The 19,431-nt window shown below is 42.3% G+C and overlaps 1 protein-coding gene across 3 annotated transcripts in view; it reads left to right on the forward strand.

Annotated features, from left to right (window-relative positions):
- Positions 1–10,240: 10,240 nt before the first annotated feature.
- Positions 10,241–19,431, forward strand: part of LAMA4 (laminin subunit alpha 4) — a 149,007-nt gene continuing 139,816 nt past the window's right edge. For 2 of the 3 annotated variants that reach the window (XM_050789042.1, XM_050789045.1), the window contains exons 1-2: positions 10,285–10,556; positions 10,700–11,024. In XM_050789042.1, coding sequence (XP_050644999.1) covers positions 10,830–11,024 — 195 coding nt within the window. In that variant the 5' untranslated portion in view covers positions 10,285–10,556; positions 10,700–10,829. Of the gene's footprint in view, positions 10,260–10,284; positions 10,557–10,699; positions 11,025–19,431 lie in introns of those variants that run through there. The other variant, XM_050789044.1, reaches the window with a different exon arrangement.

A 19,431-nucleotide genomic window follows, 5' to 3' on the forward strand; every position in this document is an offset into this window, starting at 1 on the left:
TGTACTTTTAGTAGAGATGGGGTTTCACTATGTTGGCCGGGCTGGTCTCAAATTCCTGACCTCGTGATCCCCCCACCTCGGCCTCCCAAAGAGTTGGGATTACAGGCGTGACCCACTGCACCCGGCCTCAAAAAAGTGTTGTTCAAAACTAAACTCTTCGTGTCTCCATTACCCTGACCTGCTCTTCCCATAGTCTTTCACATTCTAGTAATGGCAAATTCGTCATTACAGTCTGATCAGGACAAAATATGTACATCAGCCTGGATTTCTTTCTTACTCTCATTTCCTATATCCAGCAAATCCCATTGATTTCACATTCACAATAAATCAAGAATTCAACTACTTTTCATATATAATCCCAACATCCTAACCCAAGTCATCATCGTGGCTCAACTGTATTATTGCAATAGCCTTTAAATAGCCTCCCTGCCTCTTCCCTTACCTCTTTCACTACAGTCTACTCCCCACATCACAGACGAAATAAGTCAGATCATGTCACTTCTCTGCGCAAGACCCTCCAAATTCTTCCCCACTCACTCAGAGAAGAAGCCAAAGTCTTTGTACACAATGATCCCGAAGGAGCTATATAATCATCCTCCCCACAGCCTCTACATTTCTGACTTTATCTCCAGCTATGCTTTACCTCTAACACTTCATTCTAGTCTATTCCTCAATGAGAGAAGTACCTTCTTCCTTTCCATTACTCAGTTCCTGTTTCTTCTCTCTGCCCTGCTCCTCTACATTAATAGCTGCCTGGCTTGCCCCCTCACATCCCAGATTCTGCTCAGATATTGTCTTGTCAGTGAGGCCTCCCTGATGACCCAATTATTACTATTATTATTAGACAGCGTCTTGCCCTGTCACCCAGGCTATAGTGCAGTGGTGCCATCTCGGCTCACTGCAACCTCCGCCTCCCAGGTTCAAGAGATTCTTGTGCCTCAGCCTCCTGAATAACTGGGATTATAGGCGTGAGCCACCATGCCTGGCTAATTTTTGTATTTTTAATAGAGACCGGGTTTCGCCATGTTGGCCAAGCTGGTCTCGAACTCCTGACCTCAAGTGATGCATGCACCTCGGCATCCCGAAGTGCAGGGCCGCACCTGGCCCTGATGACCCAATTTAAAATAGTTTCATCCCACTTTTCTCAGCTTGCATGTTCTACCACCCCCACACCCTCTCTGCTCTATTTTTCTCCAAAGTATTTACCATGTGACCTACTATTTCTCTTATCTGATTGCTTATTCTTTATCTCTCTTCTACCTTTCTTCAGTTAGATGTAAACTCCACAAAGGCAGGCATTTTTGTCTGATTTCTTTTTTGCTATGGAGCCTAGAAAAATGCAGCTTGCAAAGTAGATATTTGAAAAATATTTGTTGAATGAATGGATGGTGAATTTAACATCTTAATTCGATTATTAAATATTCAAGGAATAAGGGATGTGGTGGACAGTGATACAGGAATCTTTCTCCTAAAGGTCTGGAGGTTACACTTGGCATTTAAAGCTAGATCATTCTCACTTGTAGAAGGAGAAAGAACCATATATCAATTTCAAATCGTAAGGCACTGTGAAAATTTGAAGCACTATTATGGTTATGCCCTCTCTACTTCCAAAGTTTCTTCTGAAGTCAGTTGGTTTCCTAAAGAGAGCATGTCCAGGATGCACTTTCCATTATAGAGCTTTTGAGTTAAAATCTCACAGACTAGTTTCTACAGCTGCTCACACAGAGCAGGTTAGAACAGATTTTAACACTTCATTCTGTGTATCTTCCCACCATGCTGACAGCAATCCTGATCTTAATGGACAGTTCCTTTGTGGTACTGGGAGTGGGGGTGGATGTACTGACACAAAAGTCAGTTTCTTAGGCCTCCTTTTTTGAAAGTTGTTCCATTCTTCTTAATTATATCATTTCATTAACAAGTCCCAGGAGCTCCTATGTTCTATTGGTCTCATCAGCTGAGCTAATTGATGTTGACACCAGCTGTTCTCTATTGAATACATTACTGGGAGCATCTATCACTTTCCTTTAGGGCTGATGAAGTAATTATCCTATTAGACCCAAAGGGATGGCCACAGCAGAGGCTGGTCAATAATCCTTGTTAGATCAGGCTCTCATCTGTTTGTTTCACTCTCCATCAGGCCAACCCACTCATTGCTACTATCATCCCCAAATGCTTCCTGAGTCCCCAGTTCATGAGTACAGTCCCTGCCCTTGGGGTTAACAGAGCTTGCATGAGAAGCAAGGGCTTTTCCAGCCTCCTAACTGGTCTGTTAGCACTGCCCTCAATTCCAGGCCCCATCCACACCAGAAGGTCTTCCCAAAATTCAAATCTGAACACTGCAAGAAGTTGACATATATTACGTACGGTTGGATTCGTTTTTGTAAAAAAAAAAAAAAAAAAAAAAAAAAAAAAAGATGGAATAGACAAAATGAATATGTACGAAACATATATATATAATATATAATAAAATATATAAAGTATAAAAATAGATAGGATATGTTAATATAGATGTCACAAAAGTCTGAAGGTATTTACACCAAAGCATTTTCAGTGTTGTAAGTTATTGCCCTAGAGTAGTATGATTTCTGGTAACGATTATTTCCACCTTTTCTGATATATGTAATTTCTTTTTCTTTTTTCTTTTTTTTTTTTTTTTTTTTTTTTTGAGACAGAGTCTTGCTCTGTTGCCCAGGCTGGAGTGCTGTGGTGTGATCTTGGCTCACTGCAGCCTCCACATCCCAGGTTCAAGCGATTCTCCTGCCTCAGCCTCGCCGAGTAGCTGGGACTACAGGCGTGTGCCACCATGCCCAGCTAACTTTTGTATAAAATTTGCAAATATACCAGATAAAGTAAATATAGTAAGATTAAAAATTACATATATTAGAAAATTAGCTGGACATGGTGGTGCGTGCCTGTAATCCCAGCAACTTGGGAGGCAGGAGAATCACTAGAATCCAGGAGGTAGAGACTACAGTGAGCTGAGATTGTGCTGGGCAACAGACCAAGACTCTGTCTCAAAAAAAAAAAAAGAAAGTTAATACAAATATGATCATGTCATTCCTATGCTTAAATTTATTCACCTAAAAAACAGTGAAGACAATTTTATGGTAAGATCAGTCAGAGACGCAAGCACCAGCTCTCCCCCACCCTGTACCCTAACTGGTACTCAGTGGTGGGAATGAAACGTGTAAGAGGGACAGTGTCTCTTTTTCTGCTGATTCTCCTCTCAGATGGAGATTCTCTTTTATGAATGACTTTGGTGGAAGTTCAGGCTGTTTGAGGAGGTGCAACAGCACAGCAAGTGTGCTAGGAGAGGATGGAGGCCTTTTAAAAGTTGTTCTTTCTCCCATCAGTTTTATTGGGTTTTTGTTCAGGCTGTAAATTCTAGGACTAACAACTCCCAGTGTTCAGATTTGCAATGGGGAAGGATCCTCCGTTACTTACTGGGCGGGGATTGACGGGCAGTGCTGAGAGACCAGTAGGAGGCTGGGGAAGTCCTTTCTTTTCCTGCAGGCTCTGTGGGCCTGAGAGCAGGGACGGTACCCTGTGAACAGGGGGAGCTCAGAGAGCATCTAGAAATCACATGGCTTTCCCACCTTCCCATGGCGTCGTGGTCCCTGATGTGTCTGTTCCTCTGGTTTATTTTATTTTAGTTTTTCAAGACAAGGTCTCACTCTGTCACCCAGGCTGCAGTACAGTGGTGCGATCTCACTGCAGCCTCGACTTCTTCCCACCCGAGGTTCAGGTGATCCTCCCACCTCAGTCTCTCGTGTAGCTGGGACTACAGGCACGTAGCATCATGCCTGGCTAATATTTGGGTGGGGGGGGGTTGTTTGTTTTTTTGTTTTCATAGATATGGAGTTTCACCATGTTGCCCAGGTTGGTCTCAAACTTCTGGTCTCAGGTGATCTGCCCGTCTGAGCCTCCCAAAATACTGGAATTACAGGCAGGAGCCACCATGCCCAGACTTGTCTGTCCTTCTGCATCTGCATTTCACTCCTGGAGCACCATCCTTCCCCTCCTCCCATCAGTTCAGACTCGCCTGGTTGCCCTCTTCTTCTCAAACCTCCCTGACCTCCCCTGGGTAAAAGGCTTGTTTGATATATTTTTATCAGAAACCTTTCTGCACTTCCTCTTTGAAGTGCATCTGGGTAAAAGGCTTTTTCGATGTATTTTATCAGGAGCATTTCTGCACTTTCTCTTTGAACTCCTCCTGTTAATCATTGCATTCCTTACAGATCCTACCAGACTCTTCAAAAAACTCCTTGACAGTCAGCTGGGCATGGTGGCTCACGCCTATAATCCCAGCACTTTGGGAGGCCGAGGCAGGAGGATCACCTGAGGTTAGGAGTTCAAGCCCAGCCTCTGGTCAACATGGTGAAACCCTGTTTCTACTAAAAAATGCAAAAATTAGCCCGGTGTGGTGGCATGCGCCTGTAACCCCAGCTACTCGGGAAACTGAGGCAGGAGAATCGCTTGAGCCTGGGAGGTGGAGGTTGCAGTGAGCCTAGATTGTGCCACTGCACTCCAGCCTGGGAAACAGAGTGAGACACTGTCTCAAAATAAATAAATAAATAAATAATTTTTTAAAACCCTTGACAGAATAATGTTTTTAGCATTTTATCCTCAGCATCTAAACCTGGTGTACTGAGCTATTTAATAAATGATGATTAAATAAATAATATATGAATAGATAGATGGATGAAAGAATGAATGAGGAAGAATGCTGGTAGCATATACTAAAAGTCAAATGAGTCTATGACTGCAGAGGAAGCATAGGTAGCACATACTATTCATGTCCTGGACAAAAGGCTGAGTAACAGAAGGAAGAACAAGTTTGTTGTTGTTGTTGTTGTTTTATTTTTATTTTTTTTGAAATGGAGTCTCACTCTTGTTGCCCAGGCTGGAGTGCAAAGGCTCCATCTCGGCTCACTGCAACCTCCACCTCTTTGGGTTCCAGCGATTCTCCTGCCTCAGCCTCCCAAGTAGCTGGGATTACAGGCGTGTACTACCTCGCCCGGTTAATTTTGTATTTTTAGTAGAGATGGGGTTTCTCCATGTTTGTCAGGCTGGTCTTTAACTCCTGACCTCAGGTGATCCACCTGCCTAGGCCTCCCCGTGCTGGGATTACAGGCATGAGCCACCGCGCCCAGCCTAGAAGAACAACTTTTAAACCCTATCCACCTCCTAGCACTCTCGCTGCTGCTCCTCCTCCTCATAGAACCTGAACGTCCACCAGAGTCGTTTGTAGAAGGGAATCTTGGTCTGAGAGGACAGCAGGATCGGCAGAAAAAAAGAATCGCCATCTTACACTTTCCAGTCCTGCTACTTGAGTGCCAGTTAGAGACCTCATTGTGGGGGATAGCTCAGTTCATACTTGCTTCTCTGACTGATCTCATCACAAAATTATTGTCACTAGTACACAGTCCCCACAACAATCCTCTGTCTAGTTATGTCAAGATTAGCACCTACAAATTCAAAATAGCATCTGACGTGACTTTCTATTTACAGAAGGGCACATGGGATGTGTTAGTAACACCCTCCTTAGGGCTTTGGATGCTGAGGACAGGCCTAACAGCCAGGCTCTGAAGGAGTAGGCAGCCCTGATATGTATCTGCTGATTACCGCACTAGGGGTCTCAAAAGAGAATTCCAGAAGCTTCTTTTGATAAAACCTCAAAACCATCAGATCTGCTGCTGCCAGAACCAAAAATAGCTTGGCCTAGTTGGGAAAGCATTGGCCTGGGAGTTGGATGGTGTGGGGGCCCTCGTCTGCACTAACTGGCTTAGTGTCCTTGGAGGCACTGTGAGCGTCTCTGAATGCCCGTGCTGTCTTCCATGCATTGTGGATGAGGGGGCAGCACCCCTTTCATCACGGGGCAGCTAGGTGTCCCAAAAACGATGACAGCCATGAAAGGACTCGGTGAACACCCAGCCCCAATCCCAGGAGGGAGAGAAAGGGAGAGTCATGATAAGAAAGCAGCCGCACCAGAAATGCTTCCCAGTTGTCCTGGTGGCAGGGATAAAATCCTCCTACACTCAGTCGTTTGGTGGTCGGGGAGTGGCCCTTTGGTGAGGAGGTAACTCGCCAAAGGGTTCTGCTGCCTTCTAACTTGCTGTAAATTAGTCAGCCGTGCTCTCTCCTCGTCTGCTTGACCTGTGACTCTGTGGCCCATGACTGCCTCATTCACGGTTAATGCAAGGAAGGGCCCAGTAGCAACCAGAAATGTGAATGGCTGTTCTCAAACATGGGAGGTTACCTACACCCGGATAAATAAAATGGTTGCCTTTCCTCTTTTAGAATAGTCATTTTGTTCTTCCCTAAGATTTGAAAATATAGTAAGGCAGGTCCCAGAATAACACTGTTTCTTTCAACATTGCTTTGTCATAACATTGGTGAGAAAAAAAAAAATCAATTCCTGGCTGAAGCCACTGTCTGTGTGGAATTTGCATGTTCTCCCACGTGGGTTTTCTCCAGGTACTCCAGTTTCCTCCCACGTCTCAAAGAGTCCTCGTTCCTTGGTATGTCTGCATGGTTCCAGTCTTAGTGAGTGTGGCTGTGTGCGTGAGCACGCCCGGCGATGGGATGGCCTTCTGTCCAGTGTCCCCAGCTTGAACTCTGAGCTGCCAGGATGGACTCCAGCCACCCCACACTCTGAGTTGGAAGAAGCAGGTTGGAAAATGAATGAATAATGAAGAAAAATTATTATCAAATAAAAATTCATGAAGTCTACAATGATCATACAGGCGCATGACAATAAACGATGCTGCATGGAAGCATTCAGCGAGCCCATCCTATTTGTTGTTGGGTTTTTTTGAATTGCATGGTGGTAGGAGGTACTTCTTACAATTTTTTGCTTTTAAACATTTATTCCTTGCTTTAACCCACCACCACTATGATTGCTGTCACTCACTGATTCACCAAACATTGGGTAAATAATTTACTGGTTTTTGTTAATCTGAAGTGTATGTATAGCTCACATTTACTTTCACATTTACCATTATAAGCATTTTGGTCTTTATTTAGAAGTTTGGTGATGTTTTTGTGACCAGAACTGTGTCATAGGAATTTAATAAATCTTATTTATATCAATTAGCCTAAGGTGAAATTGGCTTCATTATATGTTATTTTGCTTAAAGCTGCAGTTTCCAAGAATATATAGAAAATGTTAAATGAGGGCTTATTGTATAATTAAATGGTGTTTATTGAGCTCTGACTCCGTGCTGGTCTGTGTTAATGTTTATTTATATTCTTTCATTTACTACCCATAATAATTCAGTGAAAGTGTTACCGGAAAGGGGTTTCAATCCAGACCCCAAGAGAATGTTCTTGGATCTCACACCACAAAAAATTCCAGGCGAGTCCATAGAGTTAAGTGAAGCCAAGTTTATCAAGAAAGTAAAGGAATAAAAGAATGGTGACTCCATAGGCAGAGCAGCCAGGGCTGCTGATTGCCTATTTTTATGGTTATTGATTATATGCTAAACAGGGTGTGGATTATTCATGAGTTTCCCGGGAAAGGAGTCGGCAACTCCCAGAACCTAAGGGTTCGTCCCTGTTTTAGACCATGTAGGGTAACTCCCTGATGTTGCCATGGCATTTATAAGCTGTCATGGTGCTGGTGGGAGTGTATTTCAGCACGCTAGTGCAATATAATTAGTGTATAATGAGCAGTGAGCACGACCAAGGTCACCACCTTGGTTTTGGTGGGATTTGACTGCCTTCTTTACTGCATGCTGTTTTATCAGCAAGGTCTTTGTGACCTGTATCTTATGCTGATCTCCTGTCTCATCCAGTGAGTTAGAATACCTAACCTCCTCCGAATGCAGCCCAGTAGGTCTCAGTCTTATTTTACCGAGCCCCTATTCAAGATGGAATTGCTCTAGTTCAAACACCTATGACAAAAAGGCATCATTATACCCATTTTACAGGAAAGGAAACTTTCAGAGAGACTAAGTTACATGCCAAGCTCCCAAAACTACTACATGCAGACCCAGGATTTGAACCCTGCTTTATTTTATACAAAAATTCATCCCCCTGTGTAGTATGCCATTTTGCCTCAAAAATAATAATAGTACCCGCATAAAGAAGATGAAGAGGAAGAGCTGGAAGCACATATTTAACCAAAAATAAGAAGTCCATAGGTCTTGGACGAAGACCAGCACTGGGCCTACCAGCACTGGGCAGACAGACAGAAGAGGGTCCAGATTAAATTAAAAGTGTGTGATTAATTGGCAGCTAGTAAAGAACAAGATGAAATCCTTCAGAAAACAAATATTTGAGTTTTGGTGTGCTGAGGAGATCTATATCTGAAGTCAGAATATTTAATATATATCATGTATAATTAATATTATTATTATTTAATGTTCTTTTAAAGGGAGAGTGGGTTGGGATAATTGAGCATAATCTGTTTTGTCTCAGAGTCTGGCCATCTTTTCTCCCAGTATCAGTCTCTCGACTAAACCAAACATGTTTTTAACTTCTCCCACTTAATTTAGTAGGTTAACTAGTCTATGTATAAGAAGATTATCATAATTTAGTTTCATAATTCCTTGCAATACTATTTTAATATTTTAAAATCAAAATATCACTTTGGAATCTCTAAGAATTGTTTTTGCTTCTTTTGGCTTCAGTTCTTTTGTATCATACAATTTTATCATTTAAAATCAAAGACCTTACCATCAGATTTACCTGGGCTATAGTAGTAATTTTACCACTTACCCATGGCCAAATGTGTATGACAATCCCTACTTCACAAGATTATCATCAAGATGAAATTAAATGAGACAATTTTTTTTGCGCCGGAGTCTTGCTCTGTCGCCGAGGCTGGAGTCAGTGGTGCAATCTCAGCTCACTGCAACCTCCACCTCCCAGGTTCAAGCAATTCTCCTGCCTCAGCCTCCCGAGTAGCTGGGACTACAGGTGCCTCCCCACACCTGGCTAAATTTTGTATTTTTGGTAGAGACAGGGTTTCACCATATTGGCCAGGCTGGCATCGAACTCCTGACCTCATGATCTACCCACCTCAGCCTCCCAAAGTGCTGGGAGTACAGGCATGAGCCACTGCACCCAGGCCTAAATGAGACAATTCACATTATTTTATTTTATTTTTTTTTTGCACATGGAAGGCACTCAAAAAATAAAAGTGACCATTTCTTTCACCTCTGAATTCATACTCTTTATTTTGAAGTTGTAGTGTCGTGTATATAGATTAGTAAAAGAGAGCTTTGGAATCAGTGAGGCCCGGATCCAAATCCCATCTCTGCTTTCCACCAGCTGTGCGGCCTTGGGCAAATGTCCTAGTCTCTCTGAACCTCGCTTTCTTCTTCTATAAAAGGAGATTAATGGTATTTGCAGGAATGCTGTGAGGTTTATAAATAGCATATGCCAAGTATCTGGCACATGTTAGGTGCAAAATAAATGGTTTTGCTTATGCTTAGATAAAATGACTTTTGTTCTATGAAATGGAGCTAATGATTAGGTTTTATGAAAAGGCTTTATTTATTTACTTCATGATTAGATTATATAAAAATGCTTTATTTCACCTAGAAGCTTACCTGGGTGTCATTTTATGGTTGTCTTATCTGACCATTTTTAAACCATGGTTGGATCTTCTGGAAATGTTTAGAGCTCGTTATGAAGCCAATGTAAACAAAGGTACCTATCAGCTGTTGCAGACACTATCTCATCCACAGGGGTGCCCCTGACATAACCGTAGCCCAACTTCACCCTGAAGTCTTGGAAAGGTTACATGATTCAGACAGATGTAGTAGGCATGAGATTACAGGCCAAGAGGAAGAGGCTGGGGCTGTGGGCAGTATATTTGACAGGCTCCTACACTGCAAGCCTTGTTCCGGGTCCCTTACAAAGCACCTCTTTAGGATGAAAACAAGATGTTCTTTGTAAATAAAAGTTCATGCATTTGGGTAATGAAGTCATTTTCCAGCGCTGCAGTGAAAGATATTCTTCTCCCAAGCCCTCTGGGTGAGGACTGTCGGGAGGAAGAGGGGTGGCCAGTGAATCTCCAGAGAAGATATGAGCACAAAGAGTGCAACAGTCTATCTCTAGAAAAAAAACCGAGCAACCGTGCTCAAGAAAGTGGGCATCCTGACCCTCTGCCTTCAGAAATAATGTACCTCTGGTTCCTGCCGCTGGAATCCCTTTTCCACCCACTTTCCTGCGAACTAGCGGGGGCCACATAAAAGATCTATATAAATACAGATAAGACATCCGGTACCTTGACTACATAAATAAGAGTGGTGAGGAAGCGGTCACAAAAGCTGAATATTCTTCTGGAGCCCTTGGAGGGGCTCCAAACTGAGAGGGGAGGGAAGGCCGCAGGGAAAGGCGGACCTCAGTGTCTGAAAAGCCAGCTTAGAGTGGGAGGGTCTGAAAGTGGAAGGTAAAAAGGGAGTGGTGAGAATGAATGTGAGAAGGAAGCCAGGACAGCGCAGTCCCCAGTACCGAACGGCCGGGGAGAGGAGGTGGCCTGGCGCTGGCGGGGCTCACCCCAATCCGTCTGCCCTTTGATGCCGGACTGTAAGCTCCGTCCATCTGTAAGTTCTTGAGCCAGAACCTCTGGGAGAAAGAGAAAAAGTGAAAGAGGGAGAGGGAGAGGGAGACAGAAGGGGAGAAGGGGAGAGAGAGAGAGAGAGGCTGGGACTCTCCCTTACTCTAGCACTTTCCCTTTTTTCCTAAGCTGCTGGTTGCGCTGCCACCTCCGGATACTGCACACGGATTGGAGGGAAAATAAGCGAGGCACCGCCGCACCACGCGGGGGACCCACGGAGACCTACAGCGCCCGAGCCCTGCTGGATGTCAGCGGAGAAATGGCTTTGAGCTCAGCCTGGCGCTCGGTCCTGCCTCTGTGGCTCCTCTGGAGCGCTGCCTGCTCCCGCGCCGCGTCCGGGGACGACAACGCTTTTCCTTTTGACATTGAAGGGAGCTCAGCGGTTGGCAGGCAAGACCCGCCTGAGACGAGCGAGCCCCGCGTGGCTCTGGGACGCCTTCCGCCTGCTGCCGAGGTACAGTGTCCCTGCCATTGCCACCCTTTTAGGGCACCTGCGCCCCCGCGGGCTGTGCCACACTCGTCCTTCTCTCTCTCCGCCTATTTCCTCTCCCCATTGCCTTGAGAGTTTCACCTGGGCTAGGTCAGTTCGGAAACTTGAAATAGTTTTCCTTTGTAAGTTGCATTTGGATGTTGAGAGTTGAAAGTTGAGGCTTCGGAGTGTGTCTGCTCAAACGGGCGAGAGTGCATGTGTTGGTGCTCTGAGTTCATCTGCTAGACTCTCACTGGGGACTGCAGCAGCACGTCGGTGACTTCTGCCACTTGCGTGTCCTGGTAGTCATTTTGTCAAGCCACAGCACTTAACGTGTGTGCCCTGTCACTGGCTTCCTGCTCCTCTGCGCTGTTAGGACAGTGGGAACACTACTGCAGGCTTTTTGTCTCATATTAGACAAGAAGTCTTCTGCAGCAGGGAAGGTGAAGGGGTGAGTGAGAGCGGCTGGTCATGAAAGGAGCTGTTAGGAAACTGCTGAGAGGATACCTTAAGTAGAAATGAGCCATTGTATTCCAGAAACAAGACGTTTCCATGAAAATCAAGCCTCAGGATACGCTATTGATAATATGTGTATTGAAAGAGCTGCTGTTTGAATATCTTACAATAGCTTTTAAGTTGGAAACAAAACCGGAATGTAGAGATCTGGTAAAGGAAAATGAATCCAGAACAAGTGATTTAAGAGCCCCCTGAACTGAAACAGACAACAGCGTGTCCATTGCATGGGAGATGCTAAGAGGGAGGAAAATGAAGTCACCTAAGTTCATGGGAAAGGAAGGAGCAATTGACCTAACAAACACCACACTCTATAGCTATGGTTACAGCAACTGTACAACTAAAACAGTTATGTGGATTGACACCATTTCTAACATCACTGATGCATGGATTATTGCTATGAATTCTGTTGTTAGTACAATTATGGTTATTAATTATTGATGATTAAAAATAAGGTGCATGAACATGGTCCTTCTTCAGAGTAAGCCCTACTCACATGCCCCGAAAAAGAGAGAGTATGGACAGGGTCAGAATATACCAACCTCTCACTGTGGTATAAAATGTAGCCTCCATGAGAAAGAGGGAGCATGGCTTGTGGTCAGCTTCATGCCCAGAAACTTGGGGAGAAGCCAGACCAGGAGGGATTTCATGCAATGGGAAGGCTTTGCTTCTCTACAGGCTTGGAATTAACCCCAGGGAAGCATTATCTCCACCTGTTGCTTTGAGCATGGAAAGTCCCTGAATGAAATGCTTGACTTAAGAGTAAGATTGGCAGATAAATAGCAGGACACTCAAATGTGAATTTCAGATAAATAATGAATGCATTTTTATCACATCCCAAATACTTCAGAGGACATATTTATACTAAAATTTGTTTTCACTGTTCATCTGAAATTCAAATTTATCCGGGCATGCTGTATTTGTGTCTGTTACGTCTAAAGAGACAAGCCATATAGAATTGTTTTTTGTAACTCTCATCCCACAAAAAAAAAAAAAAAAAAAATAGGAAAGTAATTTTTTGAGCTTTAGACAACCTTAAAATTAATGTTCAGACCCCAGGAAATTTCTTATGCGTGCATATGTTTGGTGACATAATAGGAAGGCAGCACAGCAAAGTGTCTTAGATTGCAGGTTTTCAGTCTGATGGTCCCAAGTTGAAATTTCAAGCTCTTTGACCTTGGGCAAGTTACAGATCCCCAGACTGCAGATAAACTGGTACTGACAGAATTTCTTGATGCCTACTTCACACCTCATACTGTTACTGTAATGAAATTAGATAAAATAGACTGCTTAGCATAGTGCTTGACATAGTATAAATGCTTTATATATGCCAAGAGTTGTTATAATTGTTACTATCAAAAATGTGGATGATCAGATTTAAAAAAACCCTTATTCAAGAATATTCCTTAGAACCTTACATTTATGGTTTTCTTTTACTTAATGTTATTGTATCTGTTTATCTATATTCTTCCAACTGGAAAAAAAAAGTCATATGGTGAGTTAAATTTGTAATACTGTCAGAGTCTAATAGGCTTAGAATGCCAGTGGAGGCCTTCAGTTTTGAAAAACAGAAAGAAGATATTAGTCATTCCAGGAAGGTCAAAGTATATGGTGTAGAAAGGGTGAGATTGAGGTAATTATGTTCCCACTGCATAGTTTCACATAATGCCTCCAGTTAGCCTGCGGTCCCATGGCGATCCCAACGCCCCACCATCAGGTTTCCCATGCTCTTTATAGCAGTAAGCAGACCTTAAAGCAAATACATTCCGGAGACTTAATAACATGGTACAAACACTTTACTGGATTGGCTCAGGAGATGGTATTTGTGTATATATGGAGAGAGAAAGAGAACACGGACACATTATTCATGCGAAAGGTTCAATGTGTGGATGGGAGGATATTCTAAAAATACGTTCTTTTTACTTGGATTTATATGAATGGTTATTCTGCAATTCTCCTTCAGAAGGAAGGAAGAAAAATATTAAGGCAAGCATGGAGCAGTGGGAGGTGCTTGGCTAAAGGCCTTCCTGAGGTTCTCCTAAGCTCCTCAATAGGCCAGCTTGTGGACTCTCCATCCCTGAGTACTTGGCCCAAGACACAAACTCTGACATGCTGTATTGCTCCATGTGAGCTGGGGAGCAAATACATGAAATATGCACAGAATAAAAGGATAGAGACTGTTGGCTGACCAAAAAAAAAGTCTCCTCTTTTCCTTGTAAAACAAGGCAAAGCTTCCCCCGAGATGCAAAGTATTTGAAAAGAAGAGCACCTGTGGGTAACTCCATACTAGGTATGGGGAGGATTTTCCCACCTTTGCTTCTTGACAATTAATCTACTGAGTCCATTATTGCTGAGTTTATGGTGAGAACAGTGATTCTCAACAGGTGATTCTCAAAAGGGAAGACTGGGCAGTTTCAGTAAGGATAATCAGTATTCTAATATTTCACATTAAGGAAAAGAGTCTATTCATTCCACCATGCACACTATAGCAAGAAAAACTAGTCCAAAGTCTTCTTGACCAATATAAATATGGTAGATATGGAAAAGAACTGGAGTGGGGGCAGGAATGAAGATGGGAACAACCCCACAAGAAGCCAGTAACAGAATGTCCTTGGGAAGAGTGAGATCCTTGTCCATCAAAAAGAAGCAGGAACTAAACAAGGTCAAGAACATGAGGTTGGAGGTTACACTGTGTGGCTGGAAAGAAGCCACACAGAGACTGAGAAATTGAGAAGGCAAGGACTCTGCTGACAGGGCAAGGTGGAAGGTGGTGGAGGGGGTGACGGTGCTGTTACTGGCTTTCACAGATAAATGAGAGAATAAGGGATACAATTGACAACGTTGAGTAAATGCCCCTCAGAGGGGAAAAGAGGAATTTCTCTCCTAAAAACCTCAGCTTTGCTATTGTCATTATTGTTGTGTTAACTTCACTCCAAGAAGATCAGTGCCCATGAATGCACCCTACACCAGAAAAACTGACTTGCTAAAAAGAAACTCTATAAAGCAGACTAACTCTGAGGGACTTTCCCTTTTGACTCTTTTCCGTGTTGATACATGACCCCATGTCCCAAAGCATTGTTAGGCTCCTGCCATTAAAAGATTGCAAAATGTTTAATAAAAATATTTTAGATCTCTTTAACCATCTGCTTTCTTTTTTCTTATCTTGGTCACTTGCTTTGAAAAAGGTCCCATGGGATCACACTAAGACCTCCAGTTGCTAGCCTGGGTTATCACTCTCTACTGATGTTCTAACAATTCAATTAGGTAATCTGAACCCCTTACACGCAGTCATTATTTCATTCATTTATTCACCCAACAAGCTGGTTTGGAGCCTTACCTCAAACAGAGCAATAAAATAGGCACAAGGAGGAATAGAAAGAAGCATAGTCTCATCTTTGCCCTCAGGGGTGAGCAATTGAAGAGACAAAAAAAAAATAGGCGGCCATTATATAAAGAACAATGTACTAACATTCTGTAAGAGTGGCTACAAGGTAAGTGCCATGCAAGGTAATGTGAAAAAAATATTATTCCTGAGCTAGACCAGTAGGGCACAAAACTTACTTGCCATACACCAAAATAGGCTTCCAAAACCTTATTTTAGAAGAACTGCAATATAGCGGTAGTGGTGATAGTTAGAATAGCATGGCTCACAGCTGACACTCGTTAAGTACTTACCACATGCCAGATACGGATCTAAACCCTTCCCATGAGTAATTTCCAGTAACTTTCATGACAAGTCAATGTGACTGGTATCGTTATTATCTCATTTGATACACATAGAAACCGAGGCACAGAGCATTTGCCCAGGCCCCTACTTGTAAGTGGCACAGCTAGGAAGGAGTTTATAAAAGCAGTTGAACTGTGCAAAAGTAGCTAGGAAGAGGTGATTAGATAAATAGAAGTATATATAGGAATACTTCTAGTCAAAATTTTGGGAATTCCTTTTTTTTTTTTTTTTTTTTTTTTGAGACCGCATCTTGCTCTATTGACAGGCTGGAGTGCAGTGGCTTGATCTCAGCTCACTGCAACTCCTGCCTCCTGGGTTCAAGCGATTCCCCGCCTCAGCCTCCCAAGTAGCTGGGATTACAGGTACGTGCCACCATGCCCGACTAATTTTTTGTATTTTAGTAGAGACATGGTTGGCCAAGATAGTCTCTATCTCATGACCTTGTGATCCACCCACCTGGGCCTCCCAAAGTGCTGGGATTACAGGTGTGAGCCACTGCGCCCGGCTGGGAATTTCTTAAAATGAAGAAATATAAAATGCAATTTAAAGACCATTTTTGCAGTGCTTGTTGGATGAGTAGCATAAGTTACAAAAAGTTGAGATAACTTCGCTTCCCCATGTAGTCTAATAACCATGTTTTAGAACTACTCATGTAAGAAAGAAAAAAACTAATACTTGTTGACTTGTACTGTGTCCCATCAACCTACATGAATTATCTTATTTAATACTAAATAGTGAAAATTATACCCATTTTACAGATGAGTTCATTGACATTTAAAAGTGGTAAGTACCTTAACCAAATTTTCAAATTCCTTTCTTTGCTTTCTGTATACCAGGGAGTCTCCCTGATAGAGCACTTTTTTTTTCAACTATAGTCTTCTTATTTTCTCTTTATAATGATATTCTAGTGTGTGTCCTCCACATGATGCTACAGTCTATCTTAAAAGCTCTTGATGTAGATTAATAAGTAGGAAACTCATAACAGTATTACCTAAGGAATACCTAGTCTATCTTATAGAATTTATTATAAAATTGCTAAAAAATAAAGAATTTCATTCCCTAGTGTTCCAGAGTTCTTTGATTTAACCAGAGGAAGTTTTTTCTTTTAATGTGATAAAATAAATATAACAGAAACTTTGTCATTTGATTTTTGTTGTTGTTGTTGTTGAAACGGAGTTTCACTCTGTCACCCAGGCTGGAGTGCAGTGGTGTGATCTTGGCTCACTGCAACCTCCGCCTCCTGGGTTCAAGCAATTCTCCTGCCTCAGTCTCCCAAGTTGCTGGGACTACAGGTGTGTGCCACCGCACCTGGCTGATTTTTTGTGTTTTTAGTAGAAATGGGGTTTCACTGTATTAGCCAGGATGGTCTCAATCTCCTGACCTTGTGATCCGCCTGCCTCGGTCTCCCAAAGTGCTGGGATTACAGGCATGAGCCACTGCACCCGGCCATTTGAACTGTTTTTAAGGGCACAGTTCAGTGGCATTGACTATATCCACGTTGTTATAAAACCATCACCATCGATCTCCAGAACTTTTTCATTTTCCCAAACTGAAACCGATTAAGCAATAACTTCCGATTAACTCCTTCCCCCAGCCCCTGGCAACCACCATTCTACTTTGTCTCTATGAATTTAACTACTCTAAGTACCCCCTATACATAATCATGCAATACTTATCCTTTTGTGCCTGGCTTATTTCATTTAGCATAATGTCTTTGAGACTCGCCCATGTTGTAGCATGGGTCAGAATTGCATTCCTTTTTAAAACGAGTAATATTCTGTTTATATGTACACTATGTTTTGTCCATTCATTTGCTGATGGATATTTGGGTTGTTTCTACCTTTTGGCTACTGTGAGTAATGCTGCTATGAACATTGCTGTACAAGCCTCTGTTTGAGTTCTTGCTTTCAGTTTTTTGGGGGTGTATACCTAGAAGTGGAATTGCTGGATCATATGGTACAGAGGAAGTTTTAAGCCTCAGCGTCTTACAGGGGCCAGGTGAAAAAGAATTGAGTGAATTTAGCTCAGTAAAGAAATGCATCCTGTGACTGGCGGGACTCAGGAACAGGAGATGGAAGGGTCCCTCTTCCAGAGTGGCAGCCACCTTTCAGCATTGCCAGGTCTTCTGGTTTTATTTTGTCTTTTTCAAAAGAAGACAGAATTTGGATTCATAAGTGAAATTGCTGACTCAAACATTTTTTAATGCCCTGTAGGCTGAGTACATCTGAGGGCCAGATTCAGCCCAAGGATAATTTATTTGCAGCCTCTGTTTTACAATATTTTGAAGTTCACCTTTCATTACAGGCAGAATATGGGCTTACAACCAGACAGATGTGCTGTGAATCCAGCTCCACAACTTTCTAGCTGTTTGACTTTGGGCAAATTGGACCATCTTTTAGATACTCAGTTCCTTTAATTGCAAAATAAATAGAAATACACTTGCCTTGCAAAATTCTTGTGAAATTTAGATGAAATAATATATGTAAGCTGCCTAACACAAAGTTAGCTCTCATTTCTCTCAGTCTGTCCCTCCTTCCTTTCCCTAATTTTTCCACTCTCTGCCTCTGTCTATCTTCAGGTAAAGCTTTATACTATCTTGTTAAAAGTATTTTGTTATCAAACTCCTTACTTATTGCATAAATTCAAGTACTTTTAACTCTTGCTTAAAATTTGCTGATCATCCAACATTGGAGAAGAAGACTGTCATTTAGTTTTTATAATCATTGTGTCTTTCATGGTTCTTTAAACAGCCTTTCCCCAGCAATAGGAGGATCTGAGCAGTTAAGAGAAATGAATGCTAAATCCCCAGAAAAGCTAAAGAAAAAAGCCAACAGCGACTGGGCACGGTGGCTCACGCCTGTAATTCCAACACTTTGGGAGTCCAAGGCGGGTGGATCACGAAGTCAGGAGTTCAAGATCAGCCTGGTCCAGATGGTGAGACCTCCGTCTCCACTAAAAATACAAAAGAATTAGCTGTGCATAGCGGCGGGCGCCTGTAATCCCAGCTACTCGGAAGGCTGAGGCAGAGATTTGCTTGAACTAGGGAGGCGGAGGTTGCAGTGAGCAGAGATCATGCCACAGCACTCCAGCCTGGGTGATAGAGCGAGACTCCATCTCAAAAAAAAAAAAAAGAAAAGCAGCTTTGATATGGCAAGGACAATACCTTTTTTCCCCTCATAATTAAATTATTAAATCTGACTTGTCACAGTTTCTTGATTTAAAATACCAAAAACACGCCCCTACTTTAGGGTTTTTTCTGGCTTGTAGTAACCATATGAATATAATGATGGTCAGACATAATTTTGAGAACTTTGATTGGTTAAAAGCCATTAAAACCAGATTGCTAGTATATGCTTTGAATCCAAACCTTAGCATTTCCAAACAATCATATTTTTTTCTAAAATAAGTAAATCTAGTCTATTGATGTCTAGTGACCATATAGAAGAATATTTAAATACCTACTCATATTTGCAAAAGAGCAGCATTCTTTTTTCAACTGTTTTTCTTTTTTGCTCTTGGTGTGGTAAAGTTAAATTCTGGGAAATAGTTTACTAAAGGGAAGTTTAACCACAGATGTTTGTAATTCCAACTTAAGTTTCCCATCAAAGTCTTAATGAAATTCAGCTGCCAGCAGTTCAGCTCTGAATCTGAGTCTTTTTATCATGAGAAACTTGGGGGAAACAACATTCTGAAGCTGAATGGTAATGGGAAAATTTCCATATTCAGCCCAAATCCTCTCCATAAAGAAAAAAATACTTAAACAAATTCTGTTAAAAGCGGGAGGAGAGATGGTGAATATAATTTGAGTAATATGCAAAATGACCTTCTTTTCACTCCTAGGACTTTCTTAGTTTTTATGTTGTGTTTTGGTGTAGGCTAGAGATCCGTGTTTACCTAAACGGAATGAAGTATATACATTTTTTACTTCATAAGAACTGATGAGTTAGAGAAATCCCGTAACATTAACAGCTGCATTAGCACACGTCTTGTGCAAACTAGACCACTAATCCAGGCTGTACTCTACAGCTAAAAGGACCCCTGACCATGATGCAGACTTTGCATATTAATATTTATGTTGAAATTATGCCATTTTGGAGTGGCATGATTGCTTCAAAGGAAATCAAGGACTCTAGGGATCGAAAGTACCTTCAC

The sequence above is a fragment of the Macaca thibetana genome, chromosome 4 (assembly GCF_024542745.1).
Source record: "Macaca thibetana thibetana isolate TM-01 chromosome 4, ASM2454274v1, whole genome shotgun sequence".
Classification (NCBI taxonomy): Eukaryota; Metazoa; Chordata; class Mammalia; order Primates; family Cercopithecidae; genus Macaca; species Macaca thibetana.